Source organism: Paramormyrops kingsleyae, chromosome 6 (genome assembly GCF_048594095.1).
Source record: "Paramormyrops kingsleyae isolate MSU_618 chromosome 6, PKINGS_0.4, whole genome shotgun sequence".
Lineage (NCBI taxonomy): Eukaryota > Metazoa > Chordata > Actinopteri > Osteoglossiformes > Mormyridae > Paramormyrops > Paramormyrops kingsleyae.
The window spans coordinates 25735035-25753426 of NC_132802.1; the positions used below are offsets into that span (position 1 = coordinate 25735035).

The window sequence follows — 18392 nt, forward strand, 5'->3', positions numbered from 1 at the left end:
CTGAAGTAATTGATTACCTGGCTGGTACAGTAGTTAAACAGACAGCTGTACAGATATGGTATATTTGCTTTTAACATTTGCATTTAGTGTCTGTAGTGAGCTATGTCTGTTAAACTGTATATTGTGTGAAGCCTGAATCATGCCACAAAATTAATAAAACATCTGCACATAGACAATGAACAGTATTCTGCTAACATTAATATTGATATGCAGTACAAACTACAGATACAGTGCTCACAGGAAGTCTTGGGATGCCTGCTTAATTCAGTAAATATTGCAAATTCATTGTTTTTTTAACAGATCATTACTTCATTCATTTACAAAAAATGCATATCACATTAGAAACGATTGGAAGTTTTAATACAAGACATTAATTTCAAGTACTAACAAACTGAAATACAAATTTTAGATATAAAAGAGCTGTTCTGAGTTAAAGTTCATTGACAAGCATCATTGGGTGGTTTATAATTAGTAACACCTTTGCAATTACATAAAACACCAAACATTTGTTTAGTGTCGCTTTGGGAGCCAATGACTATAATTGTAATTAATAACAAAATGGTAAGAAAAGAACTGAACGAGTCAGACAAAAAAAAATCAGTAAGTAAAGGTAAGTAGTAGTTTGTTTCTATAGAACTTTCCAAAGCATGAGCTACACAGTGGTTTAGAACACATTTTAAAAGAAACTTATTCCAGAAACAAACACCACACAAGAACACTGAAAGACCAAAACCAAAACATTAAAAGAGAAAATACTAATAAAACATAAAAAGTCACATCAACTCACTGCTATTAAAATCTAAAGAGTAAAAATGTGTTTTTAGCTGCCTTAAAAAAGTGTCGAGATAGTCAGACAGCCTAATGTGATGAGGGAGATTATTCCATAATCTCGGGACAAGAACGGCAAAAGCGCAGTTCTCTTTTCACTTGAAATTAGTTCTAGGAACCACTAACAAATCTTGGCTAGAGGACCTTTGAGACCTAGAACTTGCATGCACAATCAACAGTTCTCAAAGATTTTCAGGAACCTTACCATTCATGGCTTGATAGGTTAGCAGCAGTAGTTTACAATCTATTCTAACTTCACTGGGAGCCAGAGGAGAGAAGTCAGCACTGGACTAATATGATCAAAGTGTCTAAGCTTTGTAAGAAACCGAGCCACTGCATTTTGCACCAGTTGAAGCCATTCTAGAGTTTTCTGACTACGGCACGTAAATAACAAATTGCAATATTCCAGGGAAGATGACACAGTTATGAATAATTGTTTCCTGAAAAGGAAGGGCATGTCTGAGTTTTGCAAAGTTTCTTAACTGGAAGAAGCATGGTTTCACTAGTATCTTTACACAAAGAGAAAAATTTAACTGAGAATCAAAGATAATGCCAGAGTTAACATAGAAATTCACCTTGGATCCAAGGGGACCTCATTCAGTTTTAAGAAGTTGCATGGCATCCAGGCCTTAATCGCTCCTATACACTCAGATAGATTATCTAACATACTGACCTCATTGCGTTTTAAATGAGAGCTGAAGCGGAGTGTCATCCGCATAAAAACTATGACACTTAATAAAAAGACAATGTCTTTGTGGAAGACGTGTGCAGATATGGTAAACATTGCTTGTCACTGGACTTCTGTTATGAAATCAGTAAATTTGCAACTTTATTACAGAATTAAGCAAGCATCCTAAAACTTTCCGTGAGCACTGTATTGGCAATATTATCTATTTTTCAACTGTATATTAGTCAAGGTCATGGGGTTGGACTGATGTCTGTCCTGTGCAGCATAGGGGACACAACTGGGGTGAAACCTGAAAAGGATGCCAGTCCTCAGGGCACACATGCACACACGCGCACAACACACACACACATGCAAACACACACACACACACAAAATGGGAAACTCAGAGACACCAATTAGCCTACCTGTCTCTTTGGCCTATGGGAAGAAACTGGATGACCATTCAGACGCGCAAACTCCACAAACACAGAGTAGCGATGAGACCGAATCCCCTGACCATGGAGGTGTGAGGCCAGCGTGCTGCCCTAGGGGCAACATTATTGAAAATATAAGGGACCCTGGAAGTTTGTGTAGAGCGTCACCAGCAACACTGCTACTGTGTTTTTGGTTTTGCTTATCAGCCAGGTTAACCTCTCTTAAAAGCACACCTTTCCGCCTCTATGCATTCACACTTTCGTAGTCTTTCTGTTCCTCTCTCTGCTGTCTCCGCCCCCCAGGCACAAAAACACATTCCAATAATATGCATGTATGAGCTAAGCTGCCTGGTGGCAAGCCGCATCACGGGGTCTTCTGAGACTGCCTTCCCGCATTTAAACTGAAACACCTTCAGGCTGCACATGCACAGGGCTGCGCTTGGGCAAACACAGTGAGGCTGTCTGCTGAGGTGGAGTACCATGCGGGCCTTTGCCAGGATATCCGCTGTGCTGTTTCTACTGTCACTGGTAAGTACGGCTTATATGCCCTTTACATATATTGTGACTTTGGTTGTTGGCAAAGATCAAAAAAGTCGTTTAAACAATAAGCAAGAAACAGCTGAATTTGCAACTCAGTGTTCAGAACAACAGCAACCATAATAGCACTGTACTGAAGAAGTCTAGGTATAGCATTACCTGTGGTAAATAATAAGAGATATTATTAGCAATTGCAAGAATAAGAAGTGCTACAAAAAAGTGATCTATAAAGAACTTTGCACAATGACAAATTTTAAATGTCTCTGCACAAATGACGATTTTTAAATGACTGTTTAGAATCAATTGTTACACACGCTGTTCGGTTTAACACACAAATACTACCTCATGTCCATTAAGGTTCACAGCTTTTCCCAGGAAGTACTTACAGCAGGAAAGCTGGGTTTGCCTAACCACACAAATAAGCCAGTTGCAGTGTGCAGTCACTCAGCCACAAGATCTATTTACAGTTTGCTCCTCCCCCCAAATTACTGCAAAATAGTACAATTTCACACAAACTTTGTCTTTTCTCTTGAACTTGCGTGGCTAACATTCCACCCATTGCTGGTCGCTATTCTGAACTTGGCTGATTAACAGAATGTAGCAACCACATCCCTTACTACAGCACTGCATGATACAATGGGCTGGCAATCAATACCTGAGAAGGGAGCAATTATTGACAATGGCTGTTGGCACCGCAAATCCTGATTTGAACTGGAAGAGAACACCAGGCTCTCAAAACAGTCTAATCATCAGCATATATGCAAATGACCAATAACACAAAACAAGAATTTTAATAAAATTACTTATTAAATAGTTCAATAACTTGAGGTATTATTTAAAAGAGAATATCCTTGAGAATAGGGACAAAATCTTATTTTGGAGGAATTTTTATTTTTATTCTTCAATCGATGTTTTTTAAAAGATCAAACATCTTGGCTATTAAACTTTGTAATGGGCCAAACTCCCAGTGATTTCATTTTATCTTAAAAGACATTTTTTTGCAGCTGAGAGCTTGAATTTTGTTAACAAAAATTCCCTTCACTGAGGGCAGCAGACCCCTTATCCATGGTCTTCATACAGACTCCTGGAGCCGGGGGGGTCAGACGGCCTTGGTGAGAGTAAGTTGTATGAGAGGCAAAGAACATGATGAGCGAGTAGCAAGGACAGAAAGAAATATAAAATTAAGAAATATGAAAGCTATATATGAATGAACTAAATTAACATAATTAAATAACTACAAAGTAACTAGGGAAATCCCTCAACGTTATAACATAAAACACATTTATAACCCTAATAACACACAGTAGGTTTACAACAGAATTTTTCTTGTTATAAACTAATTTTTTTAATCATTCTGAGCATACTTTTAATGAATATAACAGAAAAATCCATCTGACGGAGCTGACAGCCAACTGACAAAGTTGACATCATATAAAACACAAAATAGTACGTAAACTTAAAAACTTGGAAGCACACAGATTGCCATTTCAAACATGAATCTACTACTTTTGGTTGTTTCAGACCTTAACAGAACTAAATGAAAATCTTTCAAATGTCTGACAGAGTTGACATCTTACGGAGTTGACATAATTGTTATATTTTTTAATTTCACAGCATAGTCATAGTGAGTAGCCATTTCATTTTTAAAAGTAGGTAAGAGGTCTCTTAATGCTAATCAAAATATGCATTTTTAAACCAGATCTTTTTTTATTTAGTTTTGGGGGGCTACGGAATTGACCTATTATGCTTGAGACATACCTGATTCAATGTTATTTCATGCATTTATCAAAGAAATTTTAAAAAGCACTTAAAAAGTGCTTGAGCAGTATTCCCTCCTTTTTTGAAACCAGGAAGTGAGGTCAGGGTCCTTAGGATGCAGCGGGTCCTTTTAATAGCCGATTAAATTTTGTTTTTTTGTAGAAATCAGATTGAGTTAACAATAATCTGGGGCATAACTTTAAAGAGAAACCATTTTCATCAAAATATACATTTTAAAACACAGATGATTATAATAGTGAAATTTAACATTTTTTACCTATATTATCTGTAGATATAGTTTTAGATTTTGAAGGCTTTTAACACATTTTTTTAATTGTTTGAACTTGTGAATTCTTGTCTGGGATAAGTTTAAAAAGGTAAAAGTACACCAACAGTTATTTAAATAGATGCTCATACATTCCATCCATGCTAAGCTACATCAAAAAAATAGAATAGTATGTCGATATATAATATATTTTTATTATTGTTATTTTGTTAGGACATGATTTGGCCCAGTTCTGAAGATGATATATACACTACCAGTCAGCCAGCCAGGTTTTGACCGCTTTTCCATTTATTTCATACACTGTAGATTTTTTATTCTTATTAAGCACTTGGCAGTTGAGTCAACAACTACAAATTGAAATATAAGTCAAATAAAAAAGCTTCCCTTATAACATGGAAAGAGTTTGTAACAGTGCATGTCTGACATCCTATTAACTGGTTGTGTGGTGATGGCATAATCAAATGCACTAGTTACCTGTTTCTTCCCTTGAAACAGAGCAATACTTAATGTTGCTTGTAGAAAGAATGCTTTGAATTTTCTTTGCTGTTATAACTTTGATGAATCAAAGACAAATTTTCTTGCAAATAAAGGTACTCAAATGGTGAACATACTGTAAAATTGTAAGGTTTGTAAATTTTACAATTTACAAATTTTGTAAATTTATAGATGTGTTAGCAAAGAATATTGAGTGTATTTTTAATAAATGTTAAGTGAGTAACATGCAAATGTAGAAATTCTCAGTGTGTGTAAAAACTTTTTACTGGTATTATATATACAGTACGCACATACACATGGAGTACTGTGCAAAAGTCTTAAACAGTCACAGAAAATGGTGTTTAAATGATCTTCTTGTTGGTGTAAAACTATGATATGCTGCAACCATCCAATGTACCCATGCATTTTTTGGGCTTGACCATCTTGTTTGCCTAATCAATAACCCATTCAATTATTTAACAAATCAAGTTAATGAAATTGATTGATTGACCAATCGATTGATTGACTGATTGATTGGTGGAGACATTCAAGGAATACGAATACATAGGATGGCTGAGGTGCCCTTAAGGAGAGGTTAAAAAAGAGGAGATTATATATGTGTGTCTGTACTGTAAATATATATGTGTGTGTGTCTGTGTGTGTGTGTTTGCAACAAGGCTTTTAAATCACAATATATACATTTTAATTATGGGCGAAAAAAATACTTGTTCTAAAGGTGCTTTTACAGATGTGCATTCTACAAAATAATATAATATCTTACCAAAGAAAGGAAGGTAAAAACATACAGTGGGCTGCCTAGGTGACACATACATATTTTATGCTGTAGCTATGGTAATGTCAGTCTCCAGATAAACTAAACACGAGAATGGTTGTTCTGTCTAGCCTAGAGGCGGTCTGTAGCTGTGGCTGTTTGTGCTGCATCTCAAATAAATGGGGTTACAATAATACAACAGGGTTTTAATCGAAATGACATGAAACTCTGTAACGACTGTTTAATGTTGACCGAAGAACATGACTTAACTTTCTAAACACCTTGTTTTTTAAATCAGTAAAAATGCAGTATTAATTTTTCTGTCAATAGCTGCTTCTCTTTAGCCCTGAAATCAATTATCTAAAGAACTGATAAATGTAAGTACAGTTTCGTTACATTTACGAAATTATCACACGGATACATTTGGCACTCTGTTACGGAGCCCCTAAGGGCATAGGGTTGGAAGATACTCCGTTTTCTTGTAATTAAGAAGGCAAGCAAGTATTTAGCAAGAGAATGCAAAACTATGAAACCTGCAAAGTTGCAAATCAATTGTGAATGATTGCAAAAGTTTTGTGAGGGAACGCAAAACAGTGGCTAGGCAACACAAAACTGTTTTAAAAATATTTCCAACCCTGTCCCCTGAAGGTCCTCGTATTATTTTATTACTTTGGCTGATATACTTAAACTTTTTAGCACGCCTTCCCATGGTCTAGCGCATTATCTGAATTGTGCAACATGTATTTATTATCTTAATTAAACCTAATTAATCACCATCATATGTAAGGCAAAATCCGGCATTCATTGTCTCAAGGATCAAGGTTATAAACATTGGCTTAATGATACCATATTAATACAAAAGGAAGTAAACTCAATCCAAATGCTACATAATCCATTTAATCCAAGATTTGGAAGTCTACTGTTTAATCAATGTCATATTCATTCAACTTCAGATCAACTTACATTTTTTATACCAGAACGTGCTAGTGCTGGAGGCCTCATCAAACAGTCATGTCCGACAGAAGCGGGCCTGGATCATCGACTCATTCACCATTGAGGAGGAGCATAAAGGCCCATTCCCATATCCACTGGGGAATGTAAGCTTTCCTGGGCATAATTTTCATTTTCTATTCAGATGATTTAAGCTACACAAATTGCTTGAAATGCAAACCTAATTAATACCAGACTTCTCGTGTGCGACTCCCTTTACACATGTGCTCATGCTCAACCTGTCCTCTTAGATCAGCATTCAGCGTGACTACGTTGTGCACTTCATTCTCCATGGAAAGGGGGTAGACGAAGAACCCAAGAATATCCTGAAAATCGATCAAAATACGGGGCTAATTAGTGTTCACGGGAAGGTGGATTATGAGCAGTATCATGTACTGAAGGTATACAGCAGCTAACTCTTAGTCCTGAAACATTACTACTTGCTCCCGGGTTCCTCCCATGTGACAACTTTACAATGGGCATGATTATTCAATAAATTACATGAGATATTCAGCACTTTATTATAAAATAGGCTTTGAGTTAATTATTTTGCCCAGCTGTAGGTTAATGTAAGTGTTATAAGCATGTTTAAGGTAGACTCGACTAGGATATGATGTTTGTTAGGTTAGGTCTAGTGTATTAAAATGCATTTTCACCTTACTGTAGGATTATCAGAACATAACCCCATCTTAACCCGAGGAGCTTCTGTATCTGTAAAATAATAATAATAATGTGTGTTTCTAGCAGAAAAGAAAATACTTTATATTCTGTACATGAAAATACAGTTAAGGGAATTAGATTTAAAGTTATCATCTTGAAACTACTAATAAAATAATAAAGATATCTATCATTATTTTAGCAAATACTTGTACTTTGAAACAAATAATTTGTCAAAAAAAGTAATATTTTGCACTGTTCTTGCAGCTAACATTTGAAGCTAGAAAATCCTCATCAGTTGTGGACACCAAGCTTGGTGTCGAGATAAATATATTGGACATAAATGACCACGCCCCAATATTCCAAAAAAAAGTATATGAAACGACGACTGAAGAATCAATGACACAGGGTAAATCATCTTCAGAATTACGAAATATTAATATGATTGCTGTACATGCCATTACAGGTATCTTACATTTTGTTCAGTTGTAATTCATTAAATTATAACGTTCCTCTTTTTTTACCTGTCAAGGATCCAATGTTTTGACTGTATTGGCAACAGATTTTGATAAACCAGGAACCCCAAACTCAACTTTTCAATATAAGATACTTTCTGTGACCCCTAAAACCTCCAATGCTGAGTTTTTCATTGAACAAAGTGGCAAAATATCATTTAAAGGATGTTTGGACTATGAGGTAAGAGACAATTTTCCATCACATGGGGTTTTGTTGCCCCTTAAAGATGTCCATCATATTGCAAAAGTTGTTTTTAAAGTGTGCACAAAAGTTAAAGATGCACGTGAGTCATCAAACATGTTTGTTGTCCTGCAGAAAGCAAAGACGTACAATGTAGTGGTGGAAGCAAAAGACAATGGTGAGGTGGTGCGTCTGTCCAGCAACACTACGGTCAGCATCAGCATAACAGACAAAAACAACCACCTGCCTACCTTTGCTGGTCGCACGGTAAGTTTTAAAGGCTTGTTTTTTTTTTTTTTTTTTTTTTTTGTATGAACCAAAACAGTCCAAAACAAATAGAATTTCAAAAATAACACAACATTTTATTGTAGTGCACTTAAAGTTGACATTCTTTTCTTTCTGGTTACCTAAAGAGTTCTTTGGTCAAAAAGTAACATTTTTTTTTTCTCTCTCATAAGTTTCAGAATATTAGACCACATTGTTCTAGGTGTCAAAAAAGATTACTGACGCTCCCCACAAACAGAAAAGACAGGATTGACTTTCTTTGCTTGACTTCAGCTGACAATGAGTCAACACTGAAACAGCAGCTCACTATGTAATATCCTTAATAATTACTTGAGCATGCAGTCACTTGTTGGGCGATTGGTGTTTCTTTCAGGCTGTGCACACAATGCTGTGTGATTTCCATGGTTTAAGATTCCTCAGTCGCTTATTAAATTACATGATATTTGACAGATTCCTTTAAGCACAATTAAATATCCATTCCAAAAACAGCTGTATAAGGATTTCATTTGCCATTTTGCGCACCAGTCAAGCCCCATGTGGCGCCCCCTGTCTGAAACAAAGTGAAAGTGCCTTGCTAACTCAGCACCCCCTCAGGAAATGGCGCCTTGTGTCTCTTAATGGGCACCATACCATAAAAAAAAAACACCAAATAATGACATTTTCATGCCTACTTTGGATGAAAAAGGCATTTTGATTGTGATATTCCCTCTAAAATGTATCCATAGTAACTGGCCCATGATCTGGCAGGTCTATCGTGTCTCTTGAATTAGCAAAACCAAAACATATATTGGACATAAATGACCACGCCCCAGTATTCCAAAAAAAAGTATGTGAAACGACGACCATTGTGGCATTATTTCCCCTCATTCTGCACTTGGGAATTTTTCTCTATTTGCTGAGCAAACCATAACACTATGCTCTGTCAACAGATATGACAGAGCACACAATGCAAAGCTGTTTTATTGAGATGTGTATTTGAAACTGCCTCTGTTTCCCAGGGACCAGGCAGAATCAATGAGAGAGAGTCAGGAGTTTCTGTTTTGCGAGTACATGTTACGGACAAGGACTCCAAAAACACGCCGGCGTGGAGGGCCAAATACACCATCCACGGAGACAAGGACAATGTCTTCAGCATCCACACTGACCCAGAAACCAATGACGGAGTACTGGTCGTTGAAAAGGTAGATTGGCGTGCCCACTCTTGCCAGGAATGCCAAATACAGAGTGTTGCTTTGTATGTTCATGTTACGCAGGCCTGGGCAATTACGTTCTGTGGAGGGCCAGATTTGAACTTCATTGTTTCAGCAGGGGCAATTTAATAATAATAATAATAATAATAATAATAATAACAATAATACATTTTATTTATAGAGCTTTTCAAGGTACTCAAAAACGCCTACCAATGAGTGTCTTCATGTCCCATGACAGCTATGATAGATAACATTTTCTTTTGAAGAAATTTCATTTTTACATGTCGGGATGGAAGTAGCAATTGTATTTATGATTGTATAATAAAACCCGTTTATTTTAATGTTCTTGAGGGCCAATAAAAATAGCTCTTTCGCCCAAGTCTGATTTTGCACATGGCAGTACAGTGAACACTGGTGAACGTTATCCATGTTCCACAGCCCCTCGACTTTGAGTTGGCCGCCAGTAGAAACCTTACCATCAGTGTGGAGAACGAGGAGCCATTCTTCTCCTGCCAGGTGCAGAAGAAGGCCGAAACGGGGCTGTGGGAGGTGCTTACGACAGCAGGGGTGCCTGGACAGGAGGGAGTGCCTGCGGCTCACACCGAGGTCATAACCGTGTTTGTGGATGATGTGAACGACCCTCCAGCCTTCAAGCCGCCCGTGAAAATCATCATGGTCGAAGAGAACCTAGAAGTGGGACATCTGCTCGAAACTCTCACTGCGATAGATCCGGATCGCACCTATAATAGTGAATTTGTGTAAGAATGGGGGCCTGGTCGGAAATGAAAGGAATGTACGACAGAAGTGACAACCAATGTGCAAATGTGCATGCCAAAGGCTTGTTTTAAAAGTACAGATGCTCCTCTACTTTCAAACTTCAATTTACTCCTCAATTTATGAACTTTCAGACATACAAACGAAGAGGACTGTAAGTTCAAATTGTGTTCGTTGGGCTCCCGTTTCCTGTTCACAACATCAATTTTTTTTTTTTCTGCACGTCAATTCCACCTAGTGCGACTTCTGGCCGCTACTCCCGCCGCGCAGCAGCGTAGCGTGCGTACTCCCAGCATCCTAGTTTTTTGTACTTGTGTATACCCTTAAGATGATGTTGAATAATGACTTACGAACATTTCAAGTTGCGAACGGCCATTCGGAACGTAACTTGTTCGTAAGTAGAGGAGTGTCTGTAACAAAACTGCTATATGTCACATATATTGATCTAAAAGAAAAAAGCTCATGCATGTCAAAGTATAGAAAACAACAGTGAAAATATTTTATGCACAGATTTGAAATGCCTATGCTTCTTCTTTGCTTTATACTAACATTACATGCACATATACATGTTTCCTGCTTTACTAGGAGTTTAAATGCTTTCATTCAGATAATTTATTATTAAGCAACAAAATACGGTATTTTTTACTTTGTTTCAAATGTTTTTATTGCTAACTTGGTTTGATTGATTCTGTTCTGTTTACATCTGTCATTTTGTTTCAGGTACAAGATAGAAAAAGATCCAGGTAATTGGGTGACTGTGAATCCAAAAACTGGACAAATTACAACTGTGAAGACACTGGACAGAGAGTCGCCTTACGTTGTGAATAATACCTACACTGTAACCTTGTACGCAATAGATAAAGGTAAGAACCTGCTCCTGCAAATGTGGCTCTGTGAGGTATCTCACCACACCCTGCTGGGGAATATTTATTTTTGCACAAAGCCTTTGAATGCCTGTCATGTGTAACCAGTCTGCAGCTGCACCTCTTGGGAGTTGATCAAACAGAGAGCAATAGCTTGTAATTCCACTTAAACAGCCGATGAAAGGTCACTCCCTCCCCCCTTTTCACGCACCCCTGCCCTTCTTGCTCGGCGGCGTCCCTTCACTGCCTCAGGCAAGCCGCCATTGACAGGCACAGGATCTCTCATCATCCACCTGAAGGACCAGAATGACAACGTGCCAGAGTTGCTCCAGCACGCGGTGGACATGTGCCTGTCGGACGGGCCCACGGCGGTCCAGATCGCCGCCCATGACCGGGATCAGGACCCTTTTGCCGGGCCCTATCTCTTTGAGCTGCAAGGTGACGTCAAGGGCAAATGGCACCTTGATCCTTACCACGGTAATTGGATAACTCAGGTGGGACGCGTTTCTGATACCTCCTGACACAGCAAGTACTCATGGTTATCTAAGCGCTTTCGTAGTTAACATTAGCTGGCGTGGAAAGAGTGCGGAACAAAGCAAGAGTCCTATCAAAATTTTTAATGATCGATTAGATGCATTTGGATTTTTAATGCCCAAACTAAATTCTTTTCAAATGACTTTTAATTTTTTTTAACCTGACATCCTTACTCATACATAATTTTGGGAAATAGTCAGAATATTGTAATTTAACATATGAAATATTATAGAAAATAGAAAATATTATATTCTTACTGAATATTATTCAACATTAGCTAAAAGAAACGCATTTAGCTAGCATCATTGTCCGTATTTGCTCAGCGTCACTGAACACAAAAAAGCAGAGAAATCACAAATGTGTTAGTTGTACGATACGAAGTGGTGCGCTTCCTACAGGGGAAACGGCTACCCTTGTGAGGGAGAAGACGGTGTACGCTGGGCCACACGAGCTGCAGCTCAAGGTCTACGACACGCAGGGTCACGGGTCCCTGCAGAACCTCTCAGTCACCGTGTGCGACTGCACTACCTCGCCCAACTGCCAGATGCAGCGCGCAGTGACATCGCGGGTCACCAACAGTGCACTCGGGGTCATGATCATCGCACCGCTTGTGTTACTGGGTAAGATGATATTCAAAAATACCGATGCAACTCGTATCGGGCCGCCAGTCAAACCATACACCTGATTTTTGGTTGGGAAATTCATTTGCCTTTTGATGGGCTGGGATCTTGTTCTCATTGCTCCCTGCATTGAGAACTGTAAGATGATCCCTGCTTACCAGGTATGGAACAAGCAGTTATGGGTGAATTGAAACTGGATTGACTGTAAGCAATCTATTATCATTTCTTCACTCTGTCAGTTAGATTCAATGCTTATATTATGAAGTCGAAACCACAACTGGGTACTGGGCTGACAGTGTGATTACAAATTATTCACTTTTAAGATTGGTAGGCAGCAGATATGGGGTGTGCAGTGTAAAAATGTGTAGGTGTGCAGTTTTTTTTTGCACACTATCATTCACAGAAAACAGGAAATATGCATTCTTAAAAGTGAAAGTGGGGTAAGTTGCATAGCTGCATAGCTAATATAGGGTTACAAAGTACATGGGTAATATCCCAGAAAGCAATGGGCACAAAGCAGTGAACATCCTGCATGTGTAAAATATATCATGATAATACAACAATGAAAGTTGGTGTAGGCTCTAAGGCTGCTTAATTAAAGCGCTGCGTCTTTTGATTTCTTATTACCCAGTTCTCACATTTTGTAAAACTTCAGTCACATGTCTGTCTCACATTCTATCAATCCATCGATTTTCCACCACTTTTTTTTGGCGTATTTCGCCCTCTAGAGGTTAATCACTGAACTTAGAAACTTTGAGATGTACTGTGCATTAATATCAAACTGTATCCTTTTCGGCTTCTCATTTACTTTCAGCTGTGTTTGGCAGAAACATATTTAATCACATGAATGTTTCGTTTAAGGTGTCCTGCTTCTGGCCTCATTTTTATCTTGCAAGAAGGAAAAACCAGTCATGCAAGTCGACCACGGCACTGGAGAGTACTTGATTACGTCCAATACTGAGACACCAGGAACAGATTGTCCGGTAATTACATATTACATTATTATCAATCAATCGCCAAGTTTGGTTATTTTCCAGCTTTCATTTACCTGTGAGCCAATGTGAAGCCTCTGTAGCCAATCAGAATCAGAAGTAATTATCAAACTATCTACCTGGGAGAACTGAAAACATGGCCTGGATTTTGAATCAAGGGCCATTTTTGAAGAGTTTCGCTTTACATCATCAAGACGTGGGATATGTATTATACAGCATTGTTACTCATATTGTTTTCTAATCTATATAGATTCCTAATGAAGTACAGAAAGATCAGGTGGAGCACATTTCTAACGGTGTGACTTTGCAGAAGGTGCAAATGAGCCAGCAGGTAAACTGCCAAACGGAGCAACGTTATTAGAAGTCCATCACCTGTCATAAGCTGTGCGTTTACTTGAAAAGTATGTATTTTTTGCAGTGTGCAATACAATCTAGCATTAAAGGGCAATCAAATTTATTACAGATGGGAGGGACATTTTCCCAGCAGCTACCGAGAAAGACTTTGAACAGGGTATGTGAATAAATGCACCTGACTGGCTTCCAGATTATACCTAATTATGACACACCCAAACAGTTTACCCTTTCCTTTGCAGAGCATGAGCAGTAGGTCATACATGAAACCTGGACCCTACCAGGTATGTCACACAGCTGAACTACAATTAGTTCTTCTGCCCCATGTTATCATTATTTAGTCACCAATACATTATCGTGAGAGTGACAGGACAATTTGCATAATTTTGGTCTCTTGCATTTATGGTCTGGAACAGAACTCAGCACTAAGAAGATCTATGTCTACATCAAGAGAAAATTATACTAAAATGAGACCCTTAGACTTGAGATCCATTCTTAATCAGGTGAGTCAATTTAGAACCATGACAAGAAGTGTTTCTGTTTACACTTTCTATTGTCGGAAGGTGCCGCTGTGCAAGGTGTCAGTTACCTGACTCTTTGCCCCAGTGATTCGGTTATTTCATTTTTTAAACCTGTGTGGTCACACATTTCATTCCTTCACTTGCAGAAGATGTATTCCATTCAAGCTCATGAGGAGCCGTCGGATGATCTTCCTAAGCTCTACGCCTACGAGGGCGACACACCGAGCCACTGCCAGTTGGACTGCATCTCCATCCCTGATAGCGAATTCACTCCTGACAGACTTCAGGACCTGGGTCCCAGGTTTAATGGGTTGGCTGCTGTGAGTAGGCCAACATACGATTCCAGATAGGGTCCACAGATAGGGTCCACTCTGACCCCAACTTACCGCAGCCAAGATCCCAGCCTACCAGCAAAGCTACTTTTTTGGAAGCGTGCAGTGATATGTTAAGGTATATAAAGAGCAGAGTTGGACATGAACTAGGTGTGGGAATCCCACCAGCTGGGATAGCAAAGAGAACCACATGATGCAGAATTGGCAGTTTATTATGGAGAGAGTTTCCCTCTTCGGGGTAACAAAATTTGGCAGGTGTAGGGTCAACTTAAGAAGGGTGAAAGATGAAAATCAAAACATATAAAAAAAAAGGGTAAGGGTGATAACTCCAACAAAGCCATACCATACGTGACATTTCCGTTTTGAATATCTTTTTCAAATCTTTTTTGGGGGGAGGGGGTCTAGATCCCTACTGAAGAGTAACCCCCTTCGCGGGTTTTGCTGACCGAGGGACCAGAGGAATGTTTTTGTGTGTGTGCGTGTGTGTGTGTGTATGGGGGAGGGGGGGGGGGGGTTCCAACACCCATTTAACCCTAGATTGAGATCAGCCCCAGGTCCTTATGACCCTGACTAGTGGTTAGTGGATGGATGGAGCACAAGGCCAAACTTTTATAGGGTCAGCAGGGAACAGATGAACTGAATCCACACAACACACCAGGCAGCAATCGCCCCCATCACACAAATGGATTTTACTTTGGATGTGACAGCTTGAAAGATCTTCCATGTAGACTTTAAGTGTCCTCCTCTCCCGTATTGTGACTTGAAGACTGAGGGACTAAGAGCCGACTCCATCTACTTAATTTTTCTCCAAGGAGCTGCCTGCTGGTTCACAGACTCACGGGCGTCTGAGTGAAGATTATCAGATGGTGCAGATCAAAGGGACCATCCTTAAATCTGTGTGATGACAGACATCATTCAATCAGATCTGTTGGTTTTCTGCTCTGTGGCGCTTTCATTCACAATTAGTGATGTTAGAAGAACAGCTTGAACGGGAGGCAAGAAAGGATGTGAGTATCAGGAGATGTATGTGAGGAAAGGGAACTCATTGTATTAAAAATGAAGGGTTTCAATGGTGTTATGTCTAATTGCCCTGGTTTGTGTGTAGATTTGTAAAAGTATAAATCAGTATTGTTATAAATCATTAACAATGCTCTGTAATATGGGTTTAACACTTTGCTGCATTTTGAATTGTCTGTCTTTATTGACTGCTTATAATGGCTTTTAAGGTGTATACTTCATATAGTACACTGTAAATATCGCCATCTTGAGGTTTCTAGGGTTATGACACATATTTCATTTAGTTTATTCTGCCTATGAGTAATGATATTTCATTTGTATGAACGTTCATTATCTTTTGTTCTTTATGTGTTTTGAAATATATAATTTTTAAGGCATTCAAGTATTGGGTGTGTATGTAGGTGTACACCGAAGAACCAAAACATTATGACCACCTGCCTAATATGCTACTGGTCTTTCGCAAGCTTCCAGAACAGCTCGAACCTGCCATGTCATGGATTCAACAAGACCTCTGATGGTGTCCTGTGGTATCTGGCACCAAGATGTTAGCAGCAGATCATTTAACTCCTTTAAGTTGTGAGGAGAAGCCCCTGAGGATCTGACCTTCATTTGACTGGCTTGACCCAGGATTTCCCAGTAAAACTGCCCAGAGCATCACGCTCCCTCTGCCAACTTGTCTCCTTCCCACAATGTATCCAAAAACCGAATGACACATTATGAGAACAGTCATGTTTACGACAACAGTCATAAACATCAATAATGTGTCATTAATGTGCATGACATGTGTCATGTCATTCTTATGACGGTTACATGTCACCCTTATGTAGACTGCTTCAAGTAAAGTGTTGCCGTAATGGGTGTAACGATCGATGAACAATCCCCACTAGTTAGTGTAAAAAAGAACTATAATTATCAGAGGATGCAAACACAAAACACGTGTGTCTCCTATTCATGGCAATCCAAGCAAGATCATTTTCACCTGTTAAGTTTTATTGGGGATTATAACCTGCATTCCACTGCCACTGGTAAGCAGTGAGCACATCAGGTGAAATTTCCTGCTCAACTTGGAAGCCCATCTGCGGATTGTCCCAGATTCACTAGATGGTACCTGAAAGATCAACAAAAGGACATGTGGAGGTCAAATATGTATGGTGTGTATAGATTATATGTACAGATAAACGAGTCGCAGGGTGTATGAATTAAATATGTTAGTGTGTGTCTGTATGTGTGTGTGAGGATTAGGTTTATATTACAAATGTCTTCATTTTTCATGTCCCCACAAAGACCTGTGAATGCAATCAAAAAGTTAAAAAAGTCTTCTATTTTGTTTGGTTACATGTAGTTCAGGAAAGGGCTGGGTAGGGGGTTAAAGGTGATTGGGATTAGGGTTTTGCCCCTGGAAATGAATGGATGGTCCCCATTTAGATAGGTATGCCAACATGATGTAGTTATGCTGCCTAATACGTGTGACCTCACATGGATGTTGTGCCAATTAGCATATTAGTTGAGTATTACACCGTTTGTTCTCGTTGTAAAACGAACAGGCCATATTGTCCACATCTTCCCAGCCATCTTCATGTCCATACACACCAGCGTCTCTTCTTTTTGGATTTTTCTGCGCACAAAATTGCACAAATGGCCAAAGCAGCACGTTTCGCTTTGGTGAGCATCGCCACTGATGCGGGTTCTTCTTCTTCTTCTTCTGCTTCTTTTTCGACGTTTACAGTTCCGGGTACGGGAGTCCATATTGCTCGTGTAGTGTGAGTAGTCAGGTCGCATCCGAGTATCGGACTGTATAGTGAGCGGACTTAAATCGTGAGCTTTGCCTTTTCATTGCATGCGATTTAGTCATACAATTTGAGCTGGGTGTTTGCAAAACGACACAGTGGATGCCCAGCTTAAGACTCTTACACAACAGCACAGATTTAACAATATTGCTCAAGAAGAACCGCAGCACCCCTAACTTAATCCCAGTCCATGCCGCTGATGGGCAGTGTAATACCTGGCATGTATTCAATAAGGTCGGCTGTGACCACGGAGGGGTGTGGGTATCGGAGGAGGTCTGTGGAGAGGGAGGTGAGAAAGGCAGAGGTATTCTCCAGTAGGTCAGGTCTGGTCAGGTTGGGGAGCATGAGCTGATGCAGCATGTATTCTCCTGCAGGTCAGGACAGGTTGGGGAGCATGCGCTGATGCAGCACGTATTCTCCTGCAGGTCAGGACAGGTTGGGGAGCATGCGCTGATGCAGCACGTATTCTCCTGCAGGTCAGGTCAGGTTGGGGAGCATGCGCTGATGCAGCACGTATTCTCCTGCAGGTCAGGACAGGTTGGGGAGCATGCGCAGATGCAGCACGTATTCTCCTGCAAGTCAGGACAGGTTGGGGAGCATGCGCTGATGCAGCACGTATTCTCCTGCAGGTGAAGGACAGGTTGGGGAGCATGCGCTGATGCAGCACGTATTCTCCTGCAGGTAAGGTCAGGTCAGGTTGGGGAGCATGCGCTGATGCAGCACGTATTCTCCTACAGGTCAGGACAGGTTGGGGAGTATGCGCTGATGCAGTACGTATTCTCCTGCAGGTAAGGTCAGGTTGGGGAGCATGCACTGATGCAGCACGTATTCTCCTGCAGGTAAGGTCAGGTCAGGTTGGGGAGCATGCGCAGATGCAGCACGTATTCTCCTGCAAGTCAGGACAGGTTGGGGAGCATGCACTGATGCAGCACGTATTCTCCTGCAGGTGAAGGACAGGTTGGGGAGCATGCGCTGATGCAGCACGTATTCTCCTGCAGGTAAGGTCAGGTCAGGTTGGGGAGCATGC

At 39.8% G+C, this 18392-nt stretch overlaps 1 protein-coding gene and 1 long non-coding RNA gene across 3 annotated transcripts in view; one reads left to right on the forward strand and one right to left on the reverse strand.

Annotated features, from left to right (window-relative positions):
• LOC111840555 (uncharacterized) overlaps nucleotides 1-2201 on the reverse strand; it is a 37586-nt gene extending 35385 nt beyond the window's left edge. Inside the window, exon 1 of the long non-coding RNA XR_002837448.2 lies at nucleotides 1921-2201. This is a non-coding gene — a long non-coding RNA (uncharacterized lncRNA). The remainder of the gene's footprint in view (nucleotides 1-1920) is intronic.
• Nucleotides 2202-2318: 117 nt separating this feature from the next.
• On the forward strand, nucleotides 2319-15955 carry LOC111840553 (cadherin-like protein 26). Of its 2 annotated transcripts, none has more exons than XM_023805512.2 (17): nucleotides 2319-2457; nucleotides 6734-6853; nucleotides 6998-7147; nucleotides 7671-7812; nucleotides 7936-8099; nucleotides 8235-8366; nucleotides 9383-9565; nucleotides 10013-10332; nucleotides 11069-11211; nucleotides 11464-11688; nucleotides 12144-12365; nucleotides 13227-13348; nucleotides 13608-13688; nucleotides 13776-13868; nucleotides 13951-13992; nucleotides 14125-14211; nucleotides 14376-15955. In XM_023805512.2, exons 1-17 carry the CDS (start codon nucleotides 2410-2412, stop codon nucleotides 14577-14579), a joined length of 2478 nt encoding a protein of 825 aa, XP_023661280.2. In that variant the 5' UTR covers nucleotides 2319-2409; the 3' UTR covers nucleotides 14580-15955. The 2 variants fall into 2 exon arrangements, with proteins under 2 accessions (XP_023661280.2, XP_023661281.2); XM_023805513.2 differs by having other exon boundaries at nucleotides 13821-13868.
• The last annotated feature ends 2437 nt before the right edge of the window (nucleotides 15956-18392 follow it).

Excerpts from the sequence above, each read along its gene's own strand:
- LOC111840553 (XM_023805512.2), top strand. The coding sequence starts at position 2,410 with ATGCGGGCCTTTGCCAGGATATCCGCTGTGCTGTTTCTACTGTCACTG. Across the intron at positions 10,333-11,068 it reads ACCTATAATAGTGAATTTGT|GTACAAGATAGAAAAAGATC; the intron begins GTAAGAATGGGG and ends ATTTTGTTTCAG. Across the intron at positions 14,212-14,375 it reads TGAGATCCATTCTTAATCAG|AAGATGTATTCCATTCAAGC; the intron begins GTGAGTCAATTT and ends CTTCACTTGCAG.